Source organism: Chiroxiphia lanceolata, chromosome 2, assembly GCF_009829145.1.
Source record: "Chiroxiphia lanceolata isolate bChiLan1 chromosome 2, bChiLan1.pri, whole genome shotgun sequence".
NCBI lineage: Eukaryota > Metazoa > Chordata > Aves > Passeriformes > Pipridae > Chiroxiphia > Chiroxiphia lanceolata.
The window spans coordinates 54,118,349-54,135,195 of record NC_045638.1 but is presented as its reverse complement, the minus strand read 5'-3'; the positions used below and the strand labels follow the sequence as shown (position 1 = coordinate 54,135,195).

The window sequence follows — 16,847 nt, the reverse complement described above, 5'->3', positions numbered from 1 at the left end:
TATGGACTAAACACAATGGTGTTGTTTAATCGGTTAAGATACAAGAATATTAAAAGAATTAAAATATGAAAGCAAAAGACAGTTATGTTCTCTGATAATAATATTTTCAGAAAACATCATTGAATGTGGTCCAGGTTTTCAAATAGATTATGCAACAACTACAAATGATCCCATGATCATGAAAGTAAAAATAAATTCAAGAAAGAAAAAGACAGATGAGATACAAAGGCATTGAAAATATCAATATATTTTGAGAAATTCAAATATCTTTCAGGATCTCTGAATAAAATGCTGTCAAAGTACCAAGCCTGGATTAATGTATCAATAAGTGAAGGCATGAGGCTGAAGTTTTTTCTCCCAATCAATAATGAATGGCTCATATGCTTTCTTTCATTTAGGTAGATTAGATTTTTGAAAACTGTCATATCAACTTTCTATGTCTGGTGAACCAAGCACTTTTCTCATCTTACATGGAAAATGAGATATATATAAATCCCTCCATATATTTGTTCTCCAAAACTATTATTTTCTCATAAAACAACAGTATCTGTCATATTCATTTTTATAAATGTGCATGACTACTGTATTAAGAAACTAAAAAAAAAAAGTTTGAAATAGCAGCACTGACTGGAAAAAAAAGAAAAATATTTAGATTGGCTAATATGAATTCAGTCTCAGAGAAATGTTACAGAAAAGTGCGATGGATAAAAAGACAGAATGGGAGAGATATGTGGCCTGGAAAAGCATTAATGGAGTCTGAATGGACTTTTTACTCACTGAATAATCCACCCAGCAGACTGGCAGTTTTTCCCCAGTTTGCTGTTGTGTGCTTATGAACCCTTGTACACCCCAGTTTATTGTAAAAATTTATAGATCCTGCTGTACCTCCATATTGTCCCTATTTCTCCCTCAGGCTTCCCCTTTGAAAGCTGCTTATCTCTTCTTCTCCCCTGTTTTCCCATGCCTCTGTTACTGATAAGCTGTAGCTATCACAGTGCAGAGAGAGCTACAATTAGTCAATCCCCTCTGATATTCGAGAGTTCCACCCATCTCTCCCCTGTCCCCCTACCACATCTTTCCCTAAGCTGTCAATCTCTTGCACCTCCCTGGCTTAGCATCCACCCCTCAAACTGCGGTTTTTTAAACCCTTGTTTCCCTTGAATAAATGGGCATTGCATCACGAGACCTCAACTGTGTCCGAACCCTAACCGCAGTGCCTGGTCCCAATTTCCTCTATCCCTGCGGACCGAGGCAGAAAAGATGTGAAATTTGATCCGCTGCTCCTTTAAATTGTCACAACTTCCATTCTGGCTTCTTCCTAACATATATGTATCTTTTAAACTAATTTGTTTCTACTGATCTATATACTCCAAGGCCATATTCCCTTGACCACAGAAATTCACTAAGAGGGAGTCAATACCATACACAAAATTATCATCTGTTGTAGCCTTACTCTGCCTGCATCTAGATTTTGGATAATTTTAACAAGAAAAAGCTGCTTTTGCAAAACGAAGTCACTGAAGAGGCTTTAATACTGTGGTCAGATTAAAACAATATGTACTTCCATCCATAATATAAGTGCTTTGAGGTTGAAGGCTCAGGGCGCTGGGTTGTCAAGAGTTTTATTAAAACAGTATGAGGCACAGACAGAACATAAATAGACACATTCCAAAAAAAAAAGGCAGAGACATTTGTGTTCCTGGACGGCAATATTTTTAAGAGGGGTCACTACACATGGTTGAGGTTAATAGCTTGATATAAATGTCTGTAAATAAATTACACATAAAATAAATTATACTTGAAAATATTCTTAAACTTTTATATTAACTTCTTTTTTTTTTTACAGGAAACTGACCATCTACCAGAGTCTGCTATTCTTAATCAAAAAGGCAGTCACCTAAAATTTTATCAAGAAGTGCTTTAAAATGTCTCTGATCTAACATAAGTGATCTTCACATCTAATTTCATGATATTAAATATCAAGACTCTATTCTCTTCTCTCATAGCTTTTCAGTGTTTTCACACAGACTGTAATGGAAATATATAAAATATAGAATTTCTATATGTTTTTACACTTAATTTTAATGAGCTAGAGTCAGTACAATAATAGTAGAATAATCACTGGATTTTTTTTCAGTATTTCTTAATCTAAATTGAGCATCAAGAAAATTGAGTCTATGGTTAGAGCCCAACTAATTTTCAGATTTATTAACCTTCCCTAGCATGTAGAGGAAAACACAGTTCTCAGGAAGGTATTTAAGCTATTATTTTTAACAACTTTCCAATGAGTGTATCCTTAAAATCTTGTCACCCATTATATCAATGGAAAGGCTGCAAAACTTCTGATTATCAAGAAATTAAAAGCAAGCATTTTGTTTGCTAGAAGGTGAACCGGTAATAGCAGTTGAGGAGAAGGTTGAGGTAGTTAACAGTCTCAGTCTTGAATAGCAACCTCTCTTCCCATGCCTCTCAAGTGGATGGACAATGGGATGGGGACTGGGGGAGCAAAATCTCTGCCATTTTAAGCAAAGATCAGGTTCATGACCACCTGAGGAACCTGAATGTGAACAAGTCTATCAGACCCAACAAAATGCATCCCAGAGTCCTGAAGAAACTGGCTGATGTAGTTGCCAAGCTACTTTCTGCGATATTTGAAAAGTCATGGCAGTCAGGTGAAGTCCCAGGGGACTGGAAAAAGGGAAACATCTTTAAAATGGGAAGAAAGGATGACACTGGGAACTAAACCTGTCAGTCTCATCTCTGTGCCTGGAACAGATTCTCCTAGAAACTATGGTAAGGCACATGGAGGACAGGAAGGTGATTTGAGACAGCCAGCAGAGATTCACCAAGGGAAAATCCTTTATGACCAACCTATTGACCTTCTTTGATGGAGTAACTACATCAGTGGATAAGGGAAGACCTACAGATGACATTTATATGGACTTCTGTAAAGCCTTTGATATGGTCCCCCAAAACATCCTTCTCTTCAAATTGGAGTGATGGTTTCGATGTGTGGACTGTTAGGTGGATTAGGAAATGGTTGGATGGTTGCTTCCAGAGGGTAGATGTTAAAGGCTCAGAGTCCCAGTGGGCATCAGTGATGAGTGGTGTCCCTCAAGGGTCCGGACTGGGATCAGTACTATTTAATACCTTCATTAATGACATAGACACAGGGATCGAGTTCACCATCAACAAGTTTGCAGATGACACCAAACTGAGTGGTGGGGTTGATACATCTGAAGGATGGGATGGCACACATGAAGAAGGACCTAGACAAGCTCGAGAAGGGGGCATGTGGGAATCTCATGCAGTTTAATAAGACCAAGTGCAAGGTGCTGCATCTGGGTTGAGGCAACCCCAAGTATCAATCCAGGCTGGGAGATGAACAGATCAAGAGCAGCCCGGCCAGGAAGGACTTGGGGGTGCTGGTGGATGAGAGGCTGGACATGACCCAGCAATGTGCACTTGCAGCCCAGAAAGCCAATTGTATCCTGGCTGCATCAAAAGCAGTGTGGCCAGCAGGTCATGGGAGGTGATTCTGCCCCTCTACTCTGCACTGGTGAGACCCCAGCTGGAGCACTGCATCCAGCTCTGGGGTCCTCAGTACAGTAGAACATGGAACTTTGTGAGTCCAGAGGGGCCCACGAAGATGATCAGAACGATGGAGCACCTCTCCTATGAGGAATGGTAGAGAGCTGGGATTGTTCAGCCTGGAAAAGAGAAAGCTTCAGGGTGACCTAATTGTGGCCTTCCAGCACCTGAAGGGAACTTACAGGAAAGATGAGGCAAGACTATTTACAAGCACTATAGTGACAGGACAAGGGGGAATGGGTTCAAATTGAAGCAGAGTAGATTTAGATTAGGTATTAGAAAAAACATCTTTACTGTGAGGGTGACAAGGCACACAAACAGGTTACCCAGGGAAGTTGTGGATGCCTCATCCCTGGAGATATTCAAGGCCAGGTTAGATGGGGCTCTGAGCAACCCGATCTAGCAGAAGGTATCCCTGCCCTTGGCAGAGGGGTTGGAACTAGATAATCTTCAAGGTCCCCTTCCAACCCAACCCATTCTATGATTCTGTGATTGCGTGATAAGAGTTTCTGTGTGTTTGTGTGCGCCTGTTCTGGTTAGGATGCAATTAATGTTACTAAATAAGAATATTAAAGTATGCTAATAAGCAATGGTGTTGAGCATTTTTCAGAACACTAGCTTAATTTTTATTTCATACTGTTAACATTTTTTACCTATTCTTTTCGTGATTTTTTTTTTCCTCTAAAGTGTTCAGCAGACTGTCAGTAGACTAAAAAATCAAAGACCTGAAGACAAACCATATTCAGAGTTTAAGCAGGATGATGCCTTCTCTTGCAAGATGATTTAATGTACATTTAGGACTACTGAACTGAACAGTATACTCTGTCTACATTAACTTAGCAGAATACAGGTACAAGAGAGCTAAGAAATCAAATTATCAGTTTTCTCTGCACAAATTTGAGATAATATTAAGTTATATATACTTTCTAATGCTTAATGGAATTAATGGAATTGATGCCAAGGGTCTTTATGGCAAGCTTATTATATCAGTGAGGATCAAAGTCCAACAATAATATTCGTGATTTCTTGTTAGACTGCTACTTCTTTATTCAGAGATTCCAATCTGTGCCTAGGCTCTTAAAGGAAATATTTATTTCTGAGATCTTTCAACTGAGCTGCCAGGTGTTTCAAATAAAGAAGTAATAATCCATAAACACCGTTCTGTCCCAAAATCCTGAGATTTCATGCACCAAGCACAAATGAAAGCTGCATCTCTTTTTCTTTCCAATTAGAAATTCACCTTAGAAATGGAAAAAAAAAATAAATTCAAGCAGACAGAAACCTGTGTTCATTTCCCTAAAAAAAAAGTACTCAATGTCCAAATCATAAAAACCTTTTTCTTTATTTTTTTGTCAAAAACCCTACTCTAACTTACTATAAAAATAACAGTAAAAAAAAAAATCAACCATATAATGCAAAACATACTATTCCAATGTCTTTTCCTAACTGTAAAGATATGGGAACAATAATTTAAAGAAAAATATTCATTTATCCCTCCTACTCACTTTTTTTAGCACATGGGCTGACTTTTGATAAACACTGTATTTTTGAATCTCTTTAAGACTAAACCTGTGAGTGAGGGGAAAAAAGAAGAAACTGAAATTGAAGCTACTATTTAGAAACCAGAAGTCATATAAAGCTAATTGTGTCATGTTGTCTAAATTTCAATAATCTGCTTCAATTTTTTTCTACTCCATAGTTATCTTTCCTTATTATATCAGAATAATCAATATATTTTTATTAAATCAGGATGCACTTGATCAGGAAATTCAGTTAATAAGGATGCTTCCCTGAAAACCATATTATGTTCAGCTAGCTCTTCCATGGCTATGACATGCTTCATTAAAAGAGAATTGGATCTAACATTAAATGAAGATTGCTCGACTTTGTAACATGTGGAAATTCACAGAGCTGTCACTTCTCAGAAGATCCATATCAATGCTACTCCAGCATAGATAATTTTAGCGTTGCTAGAACTTCTCAGACTAGCAACATCCTGAGAATTTTTTGTAACTTTTTGTCATCATGTTTCTCATTTTTCCTAGCTAAAACCCTGAACAAGTGCTTTCTCAGATGTACTTCCAAATTACTTTCAACTCCATGCTGCAGAGAGCTGGCATGTTTCGACTCAGTGAAGCATATTCATTTGGAGATCTGGAGTGTAAAGTACTCAAGTACTGCCAAAAGGAAAGTCAAGTCTAATGAGCTCAAAAGGAGGAGTTTTGGTACGCTGACTGACAGTGGGTGCACCATGAGACTTCACTGATTGCTGCCTGCCTTGCTGTTACTCTCAGCTCCCACCTTCCTCCCTTGGGGACATCTCTGCATTTACTGCTTCCTGACGGATCTCCCCCAGCCTACTGTTACGAAAGTGATTTCCAGCTATTGAGGTGATTTGAATAGTTGATTCAAATGATATTAAGCAAAATCTCACTCTACATAACCGATCATCTGAGAAATAGGATGGGTCCCTTTCTACCCTGTTGAACATGTGTCATCTAGGATGAAATTTAGCCACTACTAGAGAAAAACCTTCATAGTAACCTCATACTTCTGAAGAGACGCTGAACAATTCGTGGTTATTTAGATAGAGCTTTCTACCTTGTGAAAAGTGCACGGTGTGGCAATATTCACTCAGTCAGGATGAACTAAACCTCAAATTCCACCACCCTGGTATGTGCCTCAGACACAGTAATTATCCAAAAGGGGAGATGATGAAACACCACTGGATTCCTACCACTAAAAAGAAAAACATGGGTATTTCCTCCAGGACAGATATCAGAGCTATAAAATAAACTGAGAAAATACTCCCTGCATGCCCAAGTTAAAGAATAAGCACATGCAAAATTTTTAATCTGTAATCCAACAGATAATTGCTGCCAAAAGAGGGACAGCATCATTGCAAATTATGCGTTATGTGGTCTCTATCTGCCCATGTCTATCTATTATGATTTATAGTCTTGAATAGTCCTTAAGAACATATAATTATTCTATACCCTGATTAGTATTAAATTTCATACCCAATCACTAATTTTATCACAGACAGAAAGCAACTTTCAGTTCTCTAAAAACCATCCCAGTATCTAGATGCATTCTCCCTGTGAAAAACCTTAAAGAGTCCTGTGCCCCTAGAAACTTACATGCCAATGTCATGTGGAACAGAGGATTAGAATTATCTTAATAGCATTAATAATTGTAAGAGAAGAACAAAAAGTTTAAAGTCCTTTAAATGAATTGCAAATGAATGAAATGTGGATTTTTATGGCACATTTCATTTAACAAAGCCCATAAGTCTCTTTCTTGATCCAAAACACATCTGAAGTCACTTGACAACCTTGAGTCAGAGAAACAGATTACCACATGAAAGAAAAATCTGAAAGTTTGCACATTGAATGGTTTTCAAGAGAGATATTTGATTAGCCATCATTGTCCTTTTATGAGTCTTGTTCCATGCACAGATTTGTTATGGCTGGTTACTGTTGATGATCATAGTAATGCAGCTACCAGAAAAGGATAGAGACTTCTGAAAGGTAAGGTCATGATTGCTCTTTGTACAGATTAAAATGAAAAGCAAATAAAGGGTTCATAGGAATTTCTGGAAAGTATAAAACTACTAATTTGAAACTTTCTATAAGATTAGTTATACTTTCAAAGTCCTACCATGCTTACACTGCTCTAGCTGTTAGGAAACACTGTGTTTCTATGGACAAAGCTCCAATTAGAAGAACTTTTTATCTGTCTAAAGTTGGATAGAGTTCATTATTCCTACATCATAATATTGGTTTATGAATGCAAGTATTTCAGTTGCCTAATGTGGTGAAAGGAATAAGTTTTTGACACTTTGTGTTTTCTGTCTGTAATACAATTGCAAGAAATGCCTGTAATACTATTGTAACTGAAGATTTCAACTTAATTAATTGCTGTTCTGATTAGAACTATATATAAATATACCCATTTTAAGAAATATCAGTTAGGTTATTTGTGCTCCACTGCAAACATGAAGGAAAAAAAAAGTCCCCCACAAAGTGCTACTTCTTTTTTTATGAAACAAATAAATTCTGAGCTACTTCTATTGGATAAAAATGCTCTTGTTATAAAGACTATTGTTTAATAATGTTTAAGCTTCTTACTTAAAAAGTTTTGAACTTACGGGATAAAGATAATAGTGAGTTAAGTAATCTCATTTTTTTTTGTTTCATTGTGAGACACTGGAACAGGTCATCCAGAGAAGTGGATGCCCATCCCTGGTAGTGTTCAGGGCCAGGTTGGATGGAACTTTGAGCAATCTGGTCTAGCGGGTGACATCTCTGCCCATGGCAGGGGGGTTGAAAGTAGATGATATTAAAGGTCACATCCAATTGAAACCATGCTGTAACTCTATGATTTTTTTAACTGATTTGCAATTTCTCCTTTTTGCAGACACATTATAACTTCATATTCAGAAGAAATTTTAAACTGGCTTTCTACCCTTCAGTTATAATCCTGAGTCCTCCCTATTCTCCCCTCACATCAGGGTACAAAACCCAACCCAGACCAAAAAGAATACAGCATAGATGAAATTTGTTTTCCTTAACCTGTCATTACATTACCCTAATAAATATATTAGAGAAACAATCAACCATTTACACACACATTCTCTGAGGCTGTACATTTGATACAGAAATGAAGAAACTGACTTTCCCTCCCCCCCTTGAATAAACTAAGCAATGAAATTGGAATATTCATTGGTAGCATCTGTAGCAAGTAATTAAACTGTGGTGTTGAAATCACTTTCAAATTAACTCTTCCCCAAAGGTTATGATTTATGAAGACCATTTATTAAAATCTTCAGTATTATTTTCCATAAGTGGACCCTTGTTTTCTTCTATGATGCTGCTCAAACTTTAACTTAATTTGTTAATATGCCCATACTTTTTTGTCACACATACTGACTTTTGTTGAACTACTGGTACTACTGGGTCTATCTTTGAAACTTGTACTAATTTGACCAATTTACTTATCATCCTGATGTATTAATGATTCAAATGTTATTCAGTTTAGGAAAACAGTCCCTTCTTAAAGTAATTATTTAGTAGTTATTTATTTAGTATTTATTTATTAATTATTTATTAATTATTTAGTATTTATTTAGATAAAGTTAGGTGGGTTGAATATCTCTTAGAGTACCTTGGAATTCTTTCTTCTCTACTTCTCGAGATAAAAAATTAAGATCATAATTCTGAGAACAATATACATTTTGCATTACTGTTAAAATACTTCTTAAGAAATAAGAAAGGTTCTAGTGGTCAAATTGCATTCAAAGGGAAATTGAACAAAAAGAAAATCACATTAAAAAAAAGAGAAAATATAAAAAATGCCCCAACCAACAAAGACGAGGCCTTTGACCAAATGTTTTTATTGTCTGGTCTCCTTTGGTTTAAAGGTCTTTATTTGAAGCTCTTCTGAATAAAATTCTATTTTTTTCTCTGAAAGTGATAAATCAAATAGAAGATTAAGTAAAAGCATGAAAGATGCTAACAAACAGAACACAAATGTTATTCAGCCAATAGAAACTAATAGTCTACATTTAAAAATTACTGGAAATTACTGGCTTTTTATTTTTAACTGCAATTACCTATTATCTGCAACTAGCTGTAATTTACCAAAATTCATGTAACTTTCATAAAACTCTTATAAGAGAATAAATACAAAGAAATAAAACATAAAAGAAGCTTTTTTCCCCCATAAATTATGTTCTCCTTATTCAAATATACTCTTCATGTCCTAGAAGTAGACAAAAAGGATGGATAGGAAAAACTCACAAAGAAGGGGAACTGTCTATTTAAGTACCTTTTCCAGATAGTATTTCAAGTTTAAATGTTACCAATATGAAGAATTCTTTAAGGACATACATAATCTCCAAAATGTTGATGGCTCAACTAGAAATAGAAAAGAAAATGTTTCTTATTATGTACTTTCCTATTATGCTGCATCAATTTAAGGGAGAAGAAGAATGCAAAAAACAGCACTACAGTGCAAAAAAGAGACATAATATTATGGAGGGTAAGTTCAACCCATGTCTTAGACCTCCCTTTTTCTTTCCTTCTTTACTTAAAATAACAGATTTCAATGAAGTCAACAACAATAATGGTTTATGCTTTTAAAGCTACCCATTGTTAACAATTGTTGAGAGCAATGATTGATCTTTGCCTTCACTACATTCAATAAGTTATATTTGCATGACCTGTGGAGGTACAACTGAAGAGAGACAAGGTTTGTATTTTTTATGCATCATTATCATTCCCCAAGTATTTTATGATCACTTCCAATAGTGATTTAACTAGTGAAAATACACTCTTCCACTATATAAAAATACCCCAAAAATATTTAGCAGCAAACCATATGCCCAGTATATCATGAGACGCTCAATAAAAAGTCAGGTAAGTTGCCTGTGTGGCAGATAAATAGCATTATAGAATTATGTTGTCACAACTTTTTATTTGAACAGTACCCCATGATAGCTTCAAAGCATTTAGTGATACTTTACTGATATTTACTGGTATTCACTAAACTTTACTGATAGACAAATGCATTTGGAAATGAATATCACCCATAACTGTCTTGAATGGTTATCATTTTCACTGTTTACAAATGCTCACATGTCACTTATCTACACAAGAAACGCCAGCCATATTGACAGGACTTCTGGACAATTTTAGAATTAGCTAGAAGATAAAAAAGAAAAACAACAAAACAAACCCCTTTGGATTGTATCTGCACACTGCACTGAACTATCATATCTTTGTTCAGGTAAAGTATCCTCTGACAAGCTACATCCACAGGCAGAGAAGCTGCTATAAAAAAAGTAAATAAGTTAGCTTTACTGTATGATCTATCTAAGAAAAGCAGAGAAATAACAGATTAGCTTGTTTGTACTGACCATACTCAACTAATTGTCACTTCACAGGTAACAGAAATTTTGGGCCCAAATTTCCCCTACAATGATAAGTTAATAGAGGAATATGGAGATCATCCTAGAAGCTTCTCTGAAATGTCATTTTTTATGGACTGAGAATTTATTATTTCTTAAGTTAATTAATTTAAATAAACATGTATATTAATTTAAAAATACTGTCGAACTTCCTTACATTCCCAAATTTATATTATTCTGATAGAGGCTGACATTCAAACTGAGTAGTTGCTTAATCCACTTGCACAAAAACAAGCATTTAGCACCATTTGACATGCCACATGGCATCTAAGAATCCACACAGGGCCAGTAAATACGGCACCGGATTTATGAAGGAATGCTTCCAGATAATCTTCTGGGACCCAGAAAACATGATCATGGAACCTCTCAAATCAGCACACAGGTTTGTTCCTATGTGTTGGAAACTGCACTAGATCTTCATTGCCTATAGTGGGAGGTTAGGAATCCAGCTGATGTGGAAACACAAAGGTGAATAAGAAGCTGTATCATACCTTTAGTCTTTTCAGATTCAAGTTATAATCTCCTGGTATGTAATTCATCCAGAAATGATTGAAAGAATTCACAAAATGTTGTAGAGTATGACTGAATATACGCAAATACTTCACACTTACCCCAGACCAGTAGGGAAGAACCATTCTAAAAAGCTTAGAACTCTAGTCAGGTGAAAATTCTTATAAGTTGCACTTCTTTAGTAATGCGAGAGGTGGTTAGAGAACTGAAAAAGCTTCTCATTTCCTATTATCAATCACACTGCTCTGAAGAAGAAATTTAAAGATTGGTTGACATAGAATGATTCCCTCCATTTTTGCTAAGCAAAGGAACTTTCAGTTGTTTCATCTAGCTCAATATATATTGAAAAGCTCAGAACTCGATGAACCTAAGTTTGACAACTGCCTGGTTAATTTACTTTTTTTTTTTTGGCAGTACCTCTTTGCCAAATGCTAGCTGAGCTGGAGAAGGAATTTATAAGTTTGCCTCATAATGTCAGTTGTCCAAGCTAGGATTTAAAGGGCTTCTACACCATTACTACATGCAAATTCATATACACTTTTAAAATCATGTACAGTCAGATGCAATGTGTGCATTCTAAGGGGATTTAGAGGCTTAGCATTTCCTACAGGTTACTTACAGTATCTCTGTATAAATAAGAACAGGACCCATGTGGACCCATTCACTTTCTCTCCAGTGAGTTACAGGGTATTTAAGTACTTCATTTTATAAGGACTGCATTGTTTCTGCTCCTGGGCAAGAAATCTAATTTAGATACCTATATTAGATTTACTGAATCTGAGCCGCAGTCACAGCACTCAAAGACTATGCAATACTCTACTGACGTGATTCGCAAAGCCTCTGAAAGTGATATCATTTAAAGTGTTGCAGAGGAAAAGGCAGTACCACCTACGCTTTACCTTATGCTATTTTTAAGTTTCCCAGTTAACCAGTGATCTGCTGTTACAAACAGTTGCAAAGAACGGTCATTATAAACATAGCACACTGGTGGAGTACAAGTTATTTTTAACTTAACCATTTCTACAAGGAAATATTTGTGGTCTTTATATCATGCACATCTTTGCTGAGAAACACTGAAATCCAAAGTATAACTTCCTCACTCTTTACTGTCATGCTATTCTAGGTACTCTGTATCATGTTAACTTCTAACTCTTGCTTGTAAATTCCTTCAGCAGCCCAAGTGTCATTAGCAACTTCCAAGTGTCATTAGCAACTTCTTGTACTCTTAAAAAACACCATGAAATAATGTTTTGCCCAATAGAAGTTGCATACATTTTTGGCTTGTGCTGTAGGCTCAACATTAACAGATACATTACACTGTGTATAGACAAACAGCAGAAAACAGCTTTTCATCTTAGTAAATGTGATTACATCATTAGTAATCAAAATAGGCAGAGGCTCAAACATGCTGATGAATTGCACTGAATGTTTCCAGATACAGTTTGAGTCAGGGAATAGGAAATACAAACACAGAAGAAACTATTCTGTTTTGGAAAAGGTAGAGAGAAAGATAAGGAAAATACAGTTGAATAGATATAAACTCTTCTACACTGTTTGCCTTCATGGCCAGAAGTTAATGTTTTAGCTTCAAGTGCAGACAAGGTTAGACTTTTGTCTGTGTAGAATTAGTGAGGGTTTAAATGAATTGTTTTGCTCCCTGAGGTGTGGGGACGGTAATCACTATATCACATGTCAGGGAGCTAGGTGGGAACACCTTTAGCTATTCTAATCAGACCTTAATGGATATATCTCTCCACAACCGTGGAATTTCACCTCTAAGGAAAAGGTTTACGAGAACATTCTACTATAAAAGAATGAAATAAATGTATATGTTTATGTCCATGTGTATATGTACGTATATTCATGCACTAATATAGGCTGGGGGCCACCAGTAGCCACAAGTAGCTTGTGAGAACAGGAGCCAGCACTGTGCCCGTGTCTCAAAGAAGACAGGTGACATCTTGAACTGCATTAGACAAACTATTGTCAGTAAGTCAAGGAAAGTGTAATAAGCATAAATTAAGATAAGTTTTCTGTATGGACCAACATAAAATATCTGCAATGCCTATTGGAAGTAAGTGACTAAATGTGAAACAATTTCTTACATTGGTCAAGCCACCAATCTTTCTTAGTTTGACTTGAATGAAGAAACATAAACTGTTTAAGTTTAGCAGATTGTTTCAGGCAAATGAAAGGAGCAAAAAAGTTCTATGGTAACGTAGCAGGTTCTATTATTTCATTTTCATCTTCATGACACTTTCCTTTTAACATGTTAATACTGCTTAGCTTCTGATAATTCTGCTATTGAATTATGAATTACATTGTTTGATATCGTACTACTTACATCTGACTACATTGCCAACATATTTACTGCACCTGGAGACTGAAATGAGGTATCATGAAAACTCAGGCTATAAATTTAAACATTAATTTTAAAAGGATCTCAGTACAATCTTTCCAAACTGTTAATAATCTTTGTAGACTATGACTTCATCTTTTTTAGTGAATTCAAAAGTAAGGAACCCGAATTTTTTTTTCTCAAAGGTTCAATCATTAGCTGCTAATTTTGACCTGGCTTCTTTCCAGAGAGCTATTCAGTTATTTCTCAGAGCAATGAAAATGATAGAGAAATTTTCTGAAAGATACACAATGGAATTAATTTTCAGGTTAAAACAACTGTTTTAGGAGTGTATAGGTAAGTGTCAATCATGTGAGACAACAATTATACAGGGAATTGCCTTTAACATTATGGATAACGAGCTAAAACACTCAGCTTGGTAATTTTGAGATCACTGGTTTACATGCAAATAGCAGTTCAGGGGTAAGCAAAGTAAGGCATATTTAGATGTAGTAAAATCCCTATTGACTGGACGAATGCAGCTAAATTTGTGAGCCATATATTTAGAATCTGTAGCAGGTTTAAAGCTTATGAATATAAAAGCAGTTTGAAATCTTGCCTCTAAGTTGTTTCAACAGATACTTTATACACTGTGAACCACAGAACCATAGAATCATAGAACCACAGAACAGCCCAGGTTGGAAGTGACTCTGAAAGATCTTCTGGTCCAGCCTTTCATGAGAAAGGGAACCTAGATAAGAATGAGACCATTACATACCTTATATACATACATACACACATAACCTGATAATTTACATAAGACTAATGAAAATGAAAGTAAACTTTTTAATTTTTTCATAATTTTCAGCAGTTCACAGAACAGACAAAACAGTTGTACTCCTTTCATCTCACTACTGTCAATAGCCTCACTTAACTCATTAACTTATTGGTAGATCTTGAAGATAGTAATTATAAAGAAATTTATAAATTATAAAGAAAATTATATTATTATAAAGAAAATTATTATTCAGAACTAGTGCAGAGACCAGTAACCAACAAAGCTTTCATGATCATTCTATACAATAAGAACTAGAGGTGAGAATGCTGTGTGAACAACTTAAGATACTTTTTTTAAGTGCTTGGCAGATTAAAAAAAGACAAACCACTTTGAACCACTGCAATTATACACAGTGTTGTGTGTGACCTTCTCAATTGGCATAGATGTTGAAAAATAAAAAGCTCATTTTTGACAATGAAACCTTTAAAATTGTCATATTTGACTGTTTCCTCTGCACATTTTATATTGGAATGTAAAACAAAATCAAACCACTCAACCCTCTGAGCTGTATAAGCACTGCTCAGCAATAGCCAAAACATATGTGTATTACCAATGCTGTTTTAACCATAAGTGAAAAGCACAGCACCATAGGAGCTGCCATAAAAAAAGTTTATTCCACTCCAGTTAGACCCAGTGCACTAGCTGGAAGGAGAATGATAGTATGGAAACATGGAATAAAATTGCTATTTAGTTGTCTAGAAAAAAAAAAGGAAACTGAAGCCTGAATCACAGATTCATGGAAGCATTCATAGGAAGGGAGAACTAAAGGACCTCAGTGGCCAACTAGATAAACTTCTCACTCAAATCAGGGCTAGTGCCAACACTGGACTTAGGAATTCAGGAAAACCTTCAATGAAGATCACTTAGACTTTGAAAAAATAGCTGCATTTGTTCACTACATTCCAAGTGATTCCCCTCAAGCCAATGTCCAACCTGAACTGTCCATGCTACAAGTTGGGGTGTTTGCCTCTTCTTACATTATGTGGTGCTCTCAAGAATTTGGTTCCATGACCTTCCCTTCCATTTCTTCAGCTTCTCCTTTCCTAGCTGATATACCATCTTGGTAACTCATCTCTGGACCTTTTCCAATTTGTTCCTATGCCTTGTGAATTGTGGAGTGCAAAACTGGAAAGCATATTTCAGGTGCAGACTTAGCAGTACCAGGTATTATGTGAATAATAACTTCATATGGCTTGCTGACAGAATTTTTCCCGCTGTAGAACAAAATACAGTTTTCCTCATTCATCCTGTTGACTCATACTCAGCCTAGTATCCATCATAAGTCCCATGTGTTTGATTATTTTTTTTGGTTGGTTGTTTTTTTTCTGAGAATATTTGCTATTCCGTCTGTCATTCTTAGCATGCTATGAAATCTACTGCTGCTTCTCTTCAGTTTCACAACTCTGCCCTTCTTGCATATCTGTTGGTCCATTCCTCAAATTTATTGAGATCACTCAGGGTTAAGGGCTATCAATAATTTTTTCTAATTCTGAACAGGTTTTCTTTTAAACACACAGAGTATTCAGAAGTTGCAGATTATAAACTGATGCCAGTTTTCACAATAACACAATAACAATGTTGTTGTTGTTATTATTATTATTATTATTATTATTATTATTACATAACTGTAAAAATACCTGAGGTGGAAGGAGTGGTAATCTGATATAAGCAAGTAGCATACTTAGGTCGTTGCATCGCCTCTGCATATCATACTTCACCCACATCATTAAGGCATGGAAAATGGTCTCTTCATCAGGAACATTCACATCATCACTAGCAAGAAGTTTATGCAGCTCTTCAGCTGGTAGAAGCAAAAATTCTTGATTTCTTATAACTTCCATTATATTCTCCTGAAAAGAAGAAAGTAGTTCACATTCAGTAATTCAGTAATATTTCAGAAAATAAAAACAGATTCTGAAGCTAATAAAACCATAGAATTAGCCTGTATCTGCCATACACGGACATGGATATGCTGTGCCATATTCTTACAGCTCATGAGAAAAACAAACCACGGATGAGTTCAACAGCTGTAGTCGCAATTCATATATAAATATATTCAGAGAAAAATATGAAGACTATATGGTAATATTGTAATTAAGAATTGTCAGAACTAGTAAAGGCTATTGTTTGAAATTTTTATAAACTCAGTTGTAATTCAACACATTCAAAATACTGTAAATCTTTATATGGACATACTACATTTTCCTGTGTTTTTTCACTGTCTGATCTATTTCTTAAAAAACTTGTCAATCATACACAGTTATATTATCAATATCCAGATGATGTCAGCTTATATACATGACAAGGTTGAGAGGAAGATCAAACACCCGAACTTAGCATTATTTCTTGAACTTGTTTAGAACAGATTGTTAACATCCAGTTAACATTCAAAATGTATACAGCAATTAAGGTCTCACAGTATTAAAATTTATAATACCATCACGGTTTAGAAATGGTACTCAGCAGTTCAGTGCTCCCACCAAGACTCTCCAAACCACTTGCTGCTCTCTCACTCCCCTGCCTTTCCCCTCTCCCCCCTCCTTGGGGTGAGCTGAAGAGGAGAACTGGAGGCACAAAAGGCAAAGCTCAGGGGTTGAGAT

At 35.7% G+C, this 16,847-nt stretch overlaps 1 protein-coding gene across 3 annotated transcripts in view; it reads right to left on the bottom strand.

Annotated features, from left to right (window-relative positions):
• Positions 1–16,847, bottom strand: part of KLHL1 (kelch like family member 1) — a 191,181-nt gene that overhangs the window by 57,257 nt on the left and 117,077 nt on the right. For all 3 annotated transcript variants that reach the window (XM_032680439.1, XM_032680438.1, XM_032680440.1), the window contains exon 5: positions 15,885–16,097. In XM_032680439.1, coding sequence (XP_032536330.1) covers positions 15,885–16,097 — 213 coding nt within the window. The remainder of the gene's footprint in view (positions 1–15,884; positions 16,098–16,847) is intronic.